The following is a 14,922-nucleotide window of genomic DNA, read 5'->3' as shown; positions in this document are numbered from 1 at the left end:
AATTACAAACAATGTTGCATATAGATTTATTGGATAATTTCATATGTGTGCATGTTTTATTGATTCGAAGACTAAACAAAACAAAAAACCATTGATGTCAAATCTATTCTGAATCATGGACACCCCATCTGTTACAGAGTAGAATTTCTTTATATGGTTTTCTTGACTATTAACAGAAGCATATCCCACACCTTTCTTCTGTGTTGCGAGGTGGGTTTAAACAACCAACCTGTAGGTTAGTGCCCAAAACAACATCGAACCTGAATTTGATTAGGTTATGGCTTGGAGTTGATCTTTTTGTGTCTCTTCTGATTAGGATTTGTGTAGCTTCCTATAGTATCAGGCTTGATTCTCTGTTCAGGTTTGAGAAACTCTGATTATATCTTGTAAAATCATTTCTATGTTTTCATTGTTTTTGTGGAGCTCTGGGATTCCAGTAATTCTAGTTTCAGATTTCTTAATTGAATCCCATATTTGTTTTGGGGATTTGTTTGCTTTTCTTCATTCTTTTCTTTTGTTTTTCTTCCAGCTTGGTAAGTTCAGTTATTTTTGTCTTCTACTTTATTCTATCGTCTGTCTGTTCAATTCCATTGTTAAGTGTTTCTCTTGCTTTATTCTTTGATTTGAATAGTTCTATTTGTTTTTTGTTTTGTTTCATTTTTGTATATTTTCAATTTCATTGTTGAATCTTATTTTGTTCCTCTATCTTTTTCTGAACTCTGCGAGTTTGTATTCTGTGTGCTTTTATCTCTTTAAGCATATTTAGCACCACAGTCTGAACATTACTAATTCTTTGCTTTAGTCTGACCTCCACAGGAGGAATTTCCTCTTCTTCATGTTTTGCTTGAATGGTTCTTCTTATCATGTGAGTTTGTGTGTTTTACTATTTCTGTTTAACTTGAGGCTTTTATTATTATTATGTCTTTTTTTAAGTTAGATTCTGGTTTTTGTGATAAAGTTTTCTAATTGGGCACCCTGTTGTTGCAGTGGCCATGCACCCAGCTGACAGTCAAAAGTCTGGCATCTCCACCCACAAGTGGCTTCATGGAAGAAAGATGAAGAATTCTGCCTGCATAAGGACTCACAGCACTGGAGACAACTTAGGGCAGCTTCACTTCACCCCACAGAGTCACTATGAGTCCAAATCAATCCAGCAGCAGTGAACTTAGAGTCTTCTCCTCAAAGCCACTACAGGGTACTCATCCTTACATTTTTTTCAGTGCGTATTCAGGAATTCTGAATCATTGTTTTTGGTATTCATTAGGCATGCATGGGAGAGGAAGTGCTATCTGTTTGCAGACCCTGACGTAAATAGTGGGCCTCAACTTTCCATTGACATAGTTGAGGGCTGTCTATGTCTCTCTCTCATGGATGTTCTGCACAGATGCTCCCACAGTGTCCCACTGTGGGCAGGGAACCAACTGTTTCCCTCTGTGTTGCCTGTCAGTCAGAAGTATTTCCCTTGTCCTACTGCTCGTTCAGTTCCTCCTGGTACTAGTGCCCATTTGTCTCAGACCTCAGTGAGATTCAACAGCACTCTCTTGCAATTGCATGGTCCAAGAACTCCTATAGCCAGTTTGTGTTTCCTTAGAAAATCTAGCTACATCTTCCTAAAATTAGCTCCCTTTCTGTGTTCCCTGTTTGGGCTGTTGCCCAGTCCTGTCTCAAAATGACTGCAATGATCAAGTGCCTCCTATGGTAGCAAGTATGTTCTCCCAGCTTCTGTGCCATCCCTCATCTCTCTCTCTTTTGCTTGTGGACTCACCTCGACTCTCCAACACATCAGCTGCAGTCCTGGGTTCTGAGTTCTCAGTATGTGCTTGTTTTTGTGCTTGTTTTTATTCATTGCTCAGTGTTTTAGTTGCTGGAGAAGTAAATGGGAGCATCCTCTCACTTCACCATCTTGCTCCACCCTTCCTGTTATATATATTTTAATACAAAAAACATGAAGCATGAGAGTTGGGCACTTTCTACATTTTGTGAGGAGTTAGATTTTTGTCCTTAATGCGTTATAAAACAATTGGGTATTTTTAAATTAAGAAGTGAAATAAATTATTTCTCTAATTTTCTTTAAAATCCTTGTATATAATATGGGATTAATGGTTTACAGGAGATTATGAAATAAGATTCTTTGAGTATCTGATTTTTCATCTATAAAATAATGTGAGAATATTAACACTTTATATACATATATAAATAAATATATATATTATATTCTAATACCAAAGCAACAGTCATCATGCCAATTCTGACTCATAGAGACCACACACACACACGTACACATAGATATATAATCAAATATCATTTATAATTAATAATATATAGTGTGTTTATTATGTATTATATATTATATATCTTATATTATTTATACATATATGAGTGTGTGTCTGTGCATGTGTATTTGCGTCTATACATTTGGCCCTCCATAGGTGTGGGTTCTGAATTCACAGATTCAACCAACTGCAGATTGAAAATATTTAGAGGAAAAAAAGAGATTTCTGAAAAAGAAAACTTGAATTTGCCACAAGTGTAGCACTATGCTGAATCCATGCTAAATGAAACAATGTGTAAGCATACCTTTATGTAGCCTCCCACTATTTCACAGATCCTCAGTCTCTCTCCCCTACTTGTTGTTTGAGCATTTTTCACACTGCATCTTGCCATTATTCCCTAAACAATACACTAGTGTATAATAACTATTTACATAGCTTTTACTTTGTATTAGGTATTATCTACAGATGATTTAAAGTATATGGGAGAATGTGTGTATATTATATTCAAACACTATGCCATTTTGTCTCTGGGTGTGTCCTGGAACCAATCTACTGTAGATACCAAGGGATGACTCTCTCTCTCTCACTATATATATATATAATCAAATACCATCATACAATGCAGTAGATTGCTGCTTAATATGCTTCTCATCTCATATGATTCATGTTTCAAGGCTGGGTTTACAATTTTAAGTGATTTAAATCCTTGAAAAATTCATTACCACATCCATCACCCTCTACAATATTTTTCTGAGGTGTTTGAATTTTAAATTATTTAAGTGCTCTCCATAAAAAATACACAAACAAAAAACAAACTCCTTGCTGTTTTGATTCAAATTCATAACTACCCTATAGGACAGAGTAGAACTGCCCCATAGGGTTTCCAAGGAGTAGCTGGTGGATTTGAACTGCTAAAGTGTTCTCCTTCAAAAATCTTAAAACACTTTCATGGATTCCCATTGTACTTGGAGTAATTCAAATTTCCTTTCAGGAAATCAAAACTGCTGTATATTTCCAACCTCATCTGTTAAGACATTTTTCTGTAGGCAATCAGTTCTTTAGGCTTCAAAAACGTAAACCTTAAGGGTCGTCCTTTGCTTTTTCATCTGTGTAGAATGTTCTTTAGTTACTCCTTCTAACTATTTAGGACTCAGCTCAAATATTACTTCTTCAGATAAGTCTTTCCAGGTTTATCACAGAGATTATATTATTTTTATTGTTCTGCCAAGCATCACACTGAATCCAAGCAAATGAAGTGATTTGTAGGCATACCCTGCTGTAGCCTCTCACCATTTCACAGATCCTCAGTCTCTCTAGCACTTGTTGTTTGAACGTTTTTTGCCTTGCATCTTGTCACTATTCCCTAAACTATACTGTATAAGAACAATTTACACAGTCTTCACACTGTATTAGGTATTATAAGTGATATAGAGGTGATTTAAAGCATATGGGAGGTCGTGCATAGGTTATATGAAAATATTAAGCACTTTATATGAGAGACTTGAGCACTCACAGATTTTGGTATTCATCAGCATCCTGGAACCAATTCCCAGTGGCTATCGAGGGACCACTGTATAGTTTTGATTAATGCTTATCACCAACCTGGTTTTTAAAATGTGTGTCACAAGTGTATGGACAATCATGGAAATGAATTAATTGTTTTCCAATAAGTGATATAAAAGATTATACATTACAAATAACTAGATTAAATCGGCCACTGCAAAAGTTCTTATTGAGGGAAAACAGTGTACAATGAAATTTTAGAATTACTAATGGAATAATTTTCTATCAGATGACACATATATTACTTATATAACTTGAACAGAAAGTCCTGACAACGTTACAAGTGATTTTTAATTTGGAAATAATTGCCACAGTATGAAAGACAACCCACCAAAACCAACAACCCTTCTGGCTCATAGTGACCCTATAGGAAAGACAAGGTATAGCTAAAGCTTTACATCTATTAAAATTGGACTAAAAATGTGTGAGAAAGTCTTTCTTATACATTTAACTCATTCTTTACTGGTGACTTATTTACATAGCAATTTTCTCAGTGCCATTATGACATCCTTGTTCCTTAGACTATATATCATGGGATTAAGCATAGGAGTTAGGATAGCGTAGAAAAGAGATAGAACTTTGTCAGTTTCCTCTGAGTGTCTGCTGTTGGGTCTTAAGTATGCAGTAATGCCTGATCCAAAGAATAACTTAACAACCATAAGATGAGATGAGCAGGTGGAGAAGGCTTTGGCTCGATTTGTGGCTGATGGCAACTTAAGGATGATGGAGACGATTTTACTGTAGGAGCCAAGTATCAACAGAAATGGAACCATTACAAATAACACAGCAACTATGTACACCAAAGCCTCATTTACAAAAGTGTCCCCACAAGCCAGCTTGAGTATTGGGGGAATGTCACAGAAGAAGTGGTTAATTTGTTTAGATCTACAAAAAGATAGGGAGAAAATCTGATAGGTATGCCCTATCATCACTCGGATTCCAATGGTCCAGGACCCAGTCGCCAACGGGATACAGACCCTGTTGCTCATGACTAGAGGATAGTGCAGAGGGTTACAAATGGCCACATAGCGGTCATAGGCCATCACTGCCAGGAGCAAACACTGTCCCTCCAAATATAAGGACAAAGCACATCTGCATAGCACAGGCAACTAGGGAAATTCTTCTTCTCTGTGTCCCTAGATTCATCAGCATTCTGGGGAGAGTAGTTGATACATAGCAGATTTCCAAGAAGGAAAAATTTGCCAGGAAAAAATACATAGGGCTCTGGAGAGCAGGATCCATTTTTATTATTAAAAATATGGTGCCATTGCTCATCAGGATAATGATATAGATGATTAAAAATAATCCAAAAAGAAACCCCTGGAGATGGGGCATGTCAGCAAAGCCCAAGAGAACAAATTCCATCAGTTCAGTTCGATTATCTACTGGAGGTTTTTCTTGACGATTCATCTATAGAAAAGGAAAATTTACATGTAAACTTCCTTTACCTTCCTGTATCTCTTTGCCTCTTCTCCAAATTGTATTTTATTGGATTTTATGATCATTTAAGAATGATACTAGTTATGTATGCCCCTTCCCTTCCTATTAAATCACAATGAACAGTCTCCTCAAAAAAAAAAAATAAAATAAGATCATTTCCTTACACTTTCGGAGCACAGCCCAGGATAGATCAAGCTATATCTCACTCAGCACAGGCACTGGAGCAGCTGACAACTTCTGGAGATGACTCTGAGCTTTGCCATCTAATCTCACTTTACATTAATTACACGTCTTGACAATCTATTGTATTTCTCTGTGCGTTTTCTCAGTCAAGCTTCCCAAACACTAAATCATAAACTCTCTTCTAACATATGTTTTCAACTGCATATTTTAATGCTTCGTTCTCCCATCACTTGAGAATTTTAAGCATATAGCTTTCTATTACACAGGTCATATTAGATTAAAAAGAAAATTCAGGGACTATTTCATTTTGCATAGAGGGATAAAACAAATATCTTTTTGTAGGATATTAAGTCTGTAGAAAAGGAGGATTTTATTCAGCAAAATTAGCCTGGGAACGTTGATTCAGATACAAACAATAAACGCAGTCATCCTGGAAAAACAGGGGTAGAATGGAAGGTATTCATTACCTGTGTGTGTGTGGGAAAGGATGAGGAAAAATACTGGATTTTATGTTCTACTCGTTGTGTTGTGTTCACCCACCATTGTTTTTGTTGTTACTCAAAAATTACCACTTCAGATAACTGTTTCTAGACTGACTTTTCTTTAGATTTGAGGACATTGAGACTCACTACATGTGGACAATTCGGCCAATTGCACACAGGTTTTGTGACTGCACATCAGTGCCTTTTTTTTTTTTTCTTTAATGGACTTGAGTTTGACTCTTATCTCCATGATTTATTATCTTTGTGATATTAAGCAATTATTTAAGGTTTCTAACATGTATTTGTTTGTGAGAGCTAAATGAGATAATATTGGTAAAATCTATCATTTACCTACCAATTTTAAGCTGTTTACACTTTAGTTATGGTTCTATAACTATGATTATGATTGTATGTTCCTTAAGCCTGTAGCCCTAGGATTTAACAGATTGCATAGTAAAATCGGTATTTGATGAAGTGGTTCTGAGATCCTTTGTTGGCATTATTTTTCTAACCATTCCCTTTTATCAGGGTCAGGAAAAGGACTAATCACTGAAACTAATGAGGTGTAAAATTTAAGGATAGGTTCAGGGCCATCCTTGCACTTGCACAATCCTGAAAGTGAGTGCCTTCTTAAATTTTGAAAGACACAAGGTGCCTCTTGCCTCACCCTGCTATTCATCTTTCCATCCTAATTGATTTGTACCCTGTCTACTAAGCAGAGCAGAAGTATGGTGTCACAGTTAAAAAAAAAAAAAAAATGTTGCCGAGGAGTCAATTCCAAGTCACAGTGACCCTATAGGGCAGAGTAGTACTGCCCCACAGGGTTTCCTAAACTCTATATCTTTAGGGAAGTCAACTGACAGATCTTTTTTCCAAGGAGCACCTGGTTGGTTTGAACCACTGGCCTTTTGGTTAACAGCTGAGGGCTTAACCATTGTGTCACTAGTGCACCGTGATCATGGTTAACCACTACCAAGACCACTGCCGTAGAGTCGAGTGATCATGGTTAAAGAACAGTATTTCCCAGATGGACTAGAATTGAATTAAGCTCTACAACATCTAGCTGTGTGAGAACTTCATCCAGGTTAAATTAATCTTTCCACTTACACAGTTTGCTCAGCTGTAAAATTTTTAGCAACTTTTTTTTTTATACCAACATATAGTTTTGCTGTATGAATTAAATCATTTAATATAAATAAAATGACTTGAAGTTCTGATATTTATAAGACTATCATTTTTGTTATTTATTATTATTATACAAAATTTTTTTTTCTATTAACAGCTACTTATTATTATCATCCATCTATTTTTTTAATTTACTCTTCTGAATTTTGCACAGTTTGCTAATCGACAGGAAAAATAATTTATTTTTCTTTGCATCACAGGATTATCATGGGAATGAAGTAAGATCTTAAAATCAATTACCAAAGTGTAACAAATCTCCAAAAAATATTCAAATCTCAACTTGCAATTTCTCCATGAATTTTCTGCTAACTTTTGTGTTTCTATGATTGTCTCTACTTTGTGGGCTGTAACACCTATATTACCCATCATTGCTCAGCACTTGGAATTGCATTTAGGGTAATATTCCTTGTATGCATTTTCTTTTATTGATACTAAATGATCTGAGAGGTAAAGGCAGTGACTATATTCCTACTTGAATTTAATATAGATCCCAGAAAATGGGTGTTCACCTAATGTGGTACTCAGGATTTGGTTCTGAACTGAAATAAAGGAATAAAAAAATTAAAAAATTTGAAGGAATAGACATTATTAAAATGCAAACATCACTTTTAAGAGGGTGAGAAGAATTAAGACCCAGAAGAGGACAAAAGAGCTAAATCTTTATGTGTGATTTTAGGAATTACAGCATTTAATAAAAAAAGTAAATTGTTTTAATTGAATAAAATGACTCTGAATGCTAAGTGAAATAGCATTTCTAATTGTATGAACAATCTTTTTGATGATAAAAATTATCTAGGTATAACACTAAATACGTAAGGTTTGTCTATGTTTTTCTCCAGAGAACAGGGTAGAAAGAGCAGAGATTTACCCTGTGTGTCCTCCCAAAACTATATTATTCTTCTTTCTTTAAAATGTCTAAGTTCTTATTACCTTTAGATATATAAAACTTAATGTTATCATACTTTTATTTCAAATCTAAGCATCCATTCCCTGGAAAAAATTCAAATGATTAAAGAATGTGCAATAATATTCTGAAGGAGTCTTGGTGGGTACAGTGGTTGAGTGCATAGATGCTAACCAAAAGGTCAGTGGATCAAACCCATCAACCACTCTGTGGGAGGAAGATATGAAAGGTGGCTTCGATAAGGATTTACAGACTTGGAAACTCTATGAGGCAGTTCTACCCTATCCTGCAGGGTAATTATGAGTCAGAATCCACTGGAGGGCAATGAGTTTGCTTTTGGTTAACAGTATTCTGATTCAGATAGATATTACTCATGGTCAATGTCCCCAATCTAGCTAAACCTCAGCTATGCTTGTATTTTTGATAAAAATTGAAAACATAATCTCTGAAATTAACTTGAGAAACAACATGAACTTAAAATTTTATATTATCTTGTAAATTCTCTAAAGTGAAAGTACTTTTTTTTATGTAAATGCCTCTTGGATTGCTCAGTGATTATAAACTTATTTCATGAATTATTTTACTTTAAATATCTTTTTAAAATATCAGAAGTAATATAAATATAATGCTTTTTTGCTACAAAACCTTTGCTAGAAATGAAGTTTTCCTATAATATTATTTAGCATTCTTAAAAAACAAGTTTTTCAAATTTGCATTGTTTCAAAGTAATTTAAATCACTATTGAAATTCATTGTTTAGGGTAAAGTATATTTAATAGAGTCAGAAATATAAAGGAGCTGCTTTAATAAACAGCAGACTTGCTACTCCCTATGAAATGTTAAGTTTAATATGTACTAACTTTGAGTATTAATATAAAACATTTCATATTTACCTTTGTTATTTTGGAAAATAGGATCCCTGGTGGCTCAGTGGTTAAAGTGCTCGGCTGCTATCCAAAAAGGTCTGTAGTTAGAACCTACCATGTGCTTCGTGTGAGAAAGTTGTGGCAGTCAGCTTCCTTAAAGATTTATTGCCTTGGAAACCCAATGGGACAGCTCTGGCCTGTCCTGAAGGCTCATTGTTGGTTCGAATCAACGTGACAGCAGTGGGTTTGAGTTTTGGTTTGTTTGTGATAATCTTGTTTCTTCCTCACTGGAGAGGCCTTACATATTTAAGTATTTAATTTACTTCGGCTGAAACAACTTGTCGCATCAATGCTAGTCAATCCACCTTTAAAACAGCATGTTCATTTTGAACATAGAATGCTCTCTAAATACAAAAGAGTTATCTCTCCCCCGGGGACTTTTTCCACCTAACACAGTTAAAATTGTAATTAAATCGCTTTGGCACTCTCTGATTTGGTTTATTTAATTATCTTCCCAGATAGCTCTCACTTTACCCAGAATACTCTTCCCCTGCAGCCTCTCAATGGAATAGAATGAACAGACAGTTTTAATTCTTAGACTTGAATAGGGTCCTGAATTGCCCTTAACTGAGCAATGCCATTGGATGCCATCCAAAACTGACACAAATCCAATTCTCAGCTTATCTATCATGACTGCTTCATATGGACCAACTGTTCCTGTTAGACTGAGCCCTTGTCACATTTCCCTGAAGTTTTTTGCATATTTTCTCCTCTGAAATGGGTGCCTTAATCCAAATTCTGGGGCTGGCCTCTATAAGGGTTGTAATAAATGTTCTTATAACAAAGAATATTTTTTTTCCTTAAAAATCTTAAAGTATATAATTTATTTCCTCAAGACTACCTTGGAAAACTGACTTTTGGGTATATTAAGTATAGTTCAAAAGGGTTTGTTTTGTTTTGTGTCCCAAGATTAATCCCAACAGGAGGACTTTTTCTATTCCTTGCAGCATTCTACCATCTTTCCTCAACTTCATTCCATCTGTGAGCCTAGTTTTAAGGTGTGAATCCTATTGAACTTCATTTAAAGAAAATATGATTCTGATATAATTCCAGCTGAGAAGAGAAGCAAGATTTCAGGACACTAGTCAGTCTACTGTTATAAAATATTTCCCCTTGAAGACCTCAAATCTGAGTGACACATCTAGGAAGTGTGATCATTAAGATTTCATGTTGGTTTGGCTGGATCATAATTTTCAGTGGTTTGGCAGTTATACTCTATTTTGGCAGTGGTATAATGGTATAATGGTATAATGATGAGATCTAGTATAATGTGATTACCTCCATGATGGGATCTGCTGTAAGTAGCCAATCAGGTTAAAGGGAGTTTTGTTGGGATGTGGCCTGAATCCAATATATGTAGACTTCCTGGCAAAGCTGGCTGGCTTTTACTCTGCCCTGGATCCTACATTTGGCTCATCAGCATCTGACCTTCTCCTCTTGGGACTTGAGCCAGCAGCCTGCTGTCTCACCGGCTGATCTTAGATTCATCAGCCTTCACAGCTGTGAGCTAGCAGCCTGCCATCTGACCTGCATATTTTGGGTTTATCAGCCCCTAATGTCTGACCCATGAACTTGGGACTTGCTAGCCTCTACAACTTCGTGTACCATTTTTTTGAGATAAACCTCTCTCTGTATATATATATAAAATAAATGTATAATGGATTGAATTGTGTCCTCCAAAAATATGTGTCAACTTGGTTAGGCCACGTGTGGTTGTCCTCCATTATGTGATTTTCCTATGTATTAGAAATCATAATCTCTGCCTGTGGCTAAATAGGATTAGGGTCGGATACAACACCCTTGCTCAGGCCACATCCCAGGATTTTGCCTGAGGTGTGGCCTGTACCACCTTTTGTCTCTCAAAAGATAAAAGGAAAGGGAAGCAAGCAGAGTTGGGGACTTCATACCACCAAGAAAGCAGGACGGGAGCAGAGCACGTCCTTTGGGCCTGGGGTTCCTGTGCCTGAGACAGTCCTCAACCAGGGAAAGATTGATGACAAGGACCTTCCTCCAGAGCTGCCAGGGAGAGAAAGATTCCCTTGGAGCTGAGACCCTGAATTTGGACTTGTAACCTACTAGACTATGAGAGAATAAATTTCTCTTTGTTAAAGCCATCCACTTGTGGCATTTATTTTATAGCAGTAATCAATGACTAAGACAAAATGCTTCTCTGTTTTTGCTTTTCTAGAGAATTCATCCTAAGGCAGGTAGTTTAAGAATATTGGCTTGAAGCTAAATTTCCCTTTGTGAAAATGGGATGTTACTTACTAAGATTTAAAACCAAAACCAAACCCATTGCCGTCAAGTCAATTCTGATTCATGGTGACCTTATAGGGCAGAGTAGAAATGCCCCATTTGGTTTGCAAGGAGCTCTTGGTGGATTTTTCACTGGCTAATGCTCTGCTCTTCAGAAGTAGACTGCTGGGTCCTTCTTCCTAGTCTGCCTTAGTCTGAAAGCACACCTGAAACCTGACCTCCATGGATGACACTGCTGGTATTTGAATACGGGGGCATAGCTTCCTGAATCACAGCAACATGCAAGCCCCCACAGTACGACAAACTGACACACATCCTATGAATAGCAGGGGAATATTGTCTGATATAGTGCTGGAAAATGAGTCCCCAGGTTGGAAGGCACTCAAAGGATGGCTGGGGAAGAACTGCCTCCTCAAAGTAGAGTCAACTTAATGACGTGGATGGAGTAAAGCTTTCAGGATCTTCATTTCCTGATGTGGCTTGACTCAAAATGAGAAGAAACAGCTGCAAACATCCATTAATAATCAGAACCTGGAATTTACGAAGTATGAAACTAGGAAAATTGGAAATCATCAAAAATGAAATGGAACTCATAAACATTGATGCCTTAGGCATTAGTGAGCTGAAATGGACCGGTATTGGCCGTTTTGAATCGGACAATCATATAGTTTACTGCTCTGGGAAAGACAACTTGAAGAGGATTGGTGTTGCATTCATCGTCAAAAAGAATATTTCAAGATCTAGCCTGAAGTACAATGCTGTCAGTGATAGGATAATATCCACATGCCTACAAGGAAGACCAGTTAATACGACTATTACTCAGATTTATGCACCAATCACTAGGGCCAAAGAATAAGAAACAGAAGATTTTCATCAGCTGCTGGAGTCTGAAATTGATCCAAAATGCAATCAAGATGCATTTATAATTACTGGTGATCGGAATGTGAAAGTTGGAAACAAAGAAGAAGAGTCAGTAGTTGGAAATATGGCCTTGGTGACAGAAACAATGCCAGAGACTGAATGATAGAATTTTTCAAGACCAACAACTTCTTCATTGCAAATATCTTCTTTCACCAACGTAAACGGTGACTATACAAATGGACCTCGCCAGATGGAACACACAGAAATCAAATCTACTACATCTGTGGAAAGAGACGATGAAAAGCTCAATATCATCAGTCAGTACAAGGCCAGGGGCTGACAGTGGAACAGACCATCAATAGCTCATATGCAAGTTCAAGCTGAAATTGAAGAAAATCAAAGCAAGTCCATGGGAACCAAAATATCGCCTTGAGTATACCCCACCTGATTTTAGAGACCATCTGAAGAATACATTTGATGCAAAGAACACTAGTGTCTTAAGACCAGACGAATTCCGGAGTGCCATCAAGGACATCAGACATGAAGAAAGCAAGAAGAGGTCATTGAAAACACAGTAAAGAAAGAAAAGACCAAGATGGATGTCAGAGGAGACTCTGAAACTTGCTCTCGAACATCGAGCAGCTAAAGCAAAAGGAAGAATTGATGAAGTAAACAAACTGAGCAGAAGATTTCAAAGGGTGGCTCGAGAAGACAAAGTATTATAACAACATTTGCAAAGAGCTAGAGATAGAAACCCAAAAGGGAGGAACACGCTCGGTGTTACTCAAACTGAAAGAACTAAAGAAAAAATTCAAGCCTCGAGTTGCAATAGTGAAGGATTCTATGGAGAAAATATTAAACAACGCTGGGAGCATCAAAAGAGGATGGAAGGAATATACAGAGCCGTTACACCAAAGAGGATTAGTTAATGTTCAACCATTTCAAGAGGGAGCATATGATTAGGAACCGATGGTACTGGAGGAAGAAGTCCAAGCTTCTCTGAAGGCATTGGTGAAAAACAAGACTCAAGGAATTGACAGAATATCAATTGAGATGTTTCAACAAACAGATGCAGCTCTGGAGGTACTAACTCGTCTATGCCAAGAAATATGGAAGACAGCTCCCTTGACAAATGACAGGAAGAGATACATAATTTATGTCTATTCCCAAGATAGGTGATCCAACTGAATGTAGACATTATAGAACAATATCATTAATATCACACACAAGCAAAATTCTGCTGAAGATCATTCAAAAATGGCTCCACCAGTGTATCCACAGGAACTGCCAGAAATTTAGGCCTATTTCAGAAGAGGACGTGGAGCCAGGGATATCATTGCTGATGTCAGATGGATCTTGGCTGAAAGCAGAGGATACCAGAAAGATGTTTACCTGTGTTTTATTGACTATGCAAAGACATTCGACTGTGTGGATCATAACAAATTATGGATAATATTGCCAAGAACGGGAATTCCAGGACACTTAATTGCACTCATGTGAAACCTTTACATAGAGCAAGAGGCAGTTGTTCGGACAGAACAAGGGGATATTGATTGGTTTAAAGTCAGGAAATGCGTGTGTCAGGGTTGTACTTTTTCACCATACCTATTCAATCTGTATGCTGAGCAAATAGTCTGAAAAGCTGGGCTATATGAAGAAGAACGGGGGATCAGGATTGGAGGAAGACTCATTAACAACCTGTGTTATGCAGACGACACAACCTTACTTGCTGAAAGTGAAAAGGACTTGTAGCACTTGCTAATTAAGATCAAGGACCATAGCCTTCAGTACAGATTGCACCTCAATATAAAGAAAAAAATCCTCACAACTGGACCAATGAGCAACATCATGATAAATGGAGAAAAGATTGAAGTTGTCAAGGATTTCATTTTACTTGGATCCACAATCAACAGCTATGGAAGCAGCAGTCAAGAAATCAAAAGATCCATTACATTCGGTAAGTCTAGTGCAAATGACCTCTTTAAAGTGTTGAAGAGCAAAGATGTCACCCTGAAGACTAAGGTGAACCTGACACAACCCATGGTATTTTCAATTGCATTTTATGCATGTGAAAGGTGGACAATGAATAAGGAAGACAGAAGAAGAATTGACTCCTTTGAATTTTGGTGTTGACAAAGATTATTGAGTATACTATGGACTCCCAAAATAATGAATAAACCTGTCTTGGAAGAAGTACAACCAGAATGCTCCTTAGAAGCAAGGATGGGGAGACTGCGTCTTATATACTTTGGACATGTTGTCAGAAGAGATCAATCCCTGGAGAAGGACATAATGCTTGGCAAAGTACAGGGTCAGCAGAAAAGAGGAAGACCCTCAACGAGGTATATTGACACAGTGGCTGCAACAATGAGTTCAAGCATAACAATGATTTTAAGGATGGCTCATGACCGGGCAGTGTTTCATTCTGTTGTGCATAGGGTTACTATGAGTCGAAACCAACTCAACGGCACCTAACAACTAACAAACTGTTGGGTTCCAACTGCCGGCCTTTTGGTTAGCAGCCACAGCATTTAACCACTACACCACCAGAGTTTCCTACTATCATTTAGTAAGTAGTTATTTCAAGAGATTATAATTCCCTCCATCCTTGAGGTTAGATGTTTTTGTTGTTGTTGTTAGGTGCCATCGAGTCAGTTCCAACTCATAGCAACACTGTGTACAACAGAACAAAACACTGCCCTGCCCTGCGCCATCCTCACAGTAGTTATACTTGAGCCCATTGTTGCAGTCACTGAGCCAATCAATCTTGTTGAGTGTCTTCCTCTTTTTCACTGACCCTCTACCAAGCATGATGTCCTTCTCCAGAGACTGATTGTTCCTGATAACATG

At 37.2% G+C, this 14,922-nt stretch overlaps 1 protein-coding gene across 1 annotated transcript in view; it reads right to left on the bottom strand.

Annotated features, from left to right (window-relative positions):
• Positions 1 to 4,879, bottom strand: part of LOC126080342 (olfactory receptor 10AG1-like) — a 38,951-nt gene extending 34,072 nt beyond the window's left edge. Inside the window, exon 1 of the mRNA XM_049891592.1 lies at positions 4,315 to 4,879. Within this exon, the coding sequence (XP_049747549.1) occupies positions 4,315 to 4,879 (565 nt within the window). The remainder of the gene's footprint in view (positions 1 to 4,314) is intronic.
• Positions 4,880 to 14,922: the final 10,043 nt, after the last annotated feature.

Source organism: Elephas maximus, chromosome 7 (assembly GCF_024166365.1).
Source record: "Elephas maximus indicus isolate mEleMax1 chromosome 7, mEleMax1 primary haplotype, whole genome shotgun sequence".
Taxonomy (NCBI): Eukaryota; Metazoa; Chordata; class Mammalia; order Proboscidea; family Elephantidae; genus Elephas; species Elephas maximus.
Note: the sequence above shows the minus strand (reverse complement) of the source record. Positions and strands in the feature narration are given on the sequence as shown.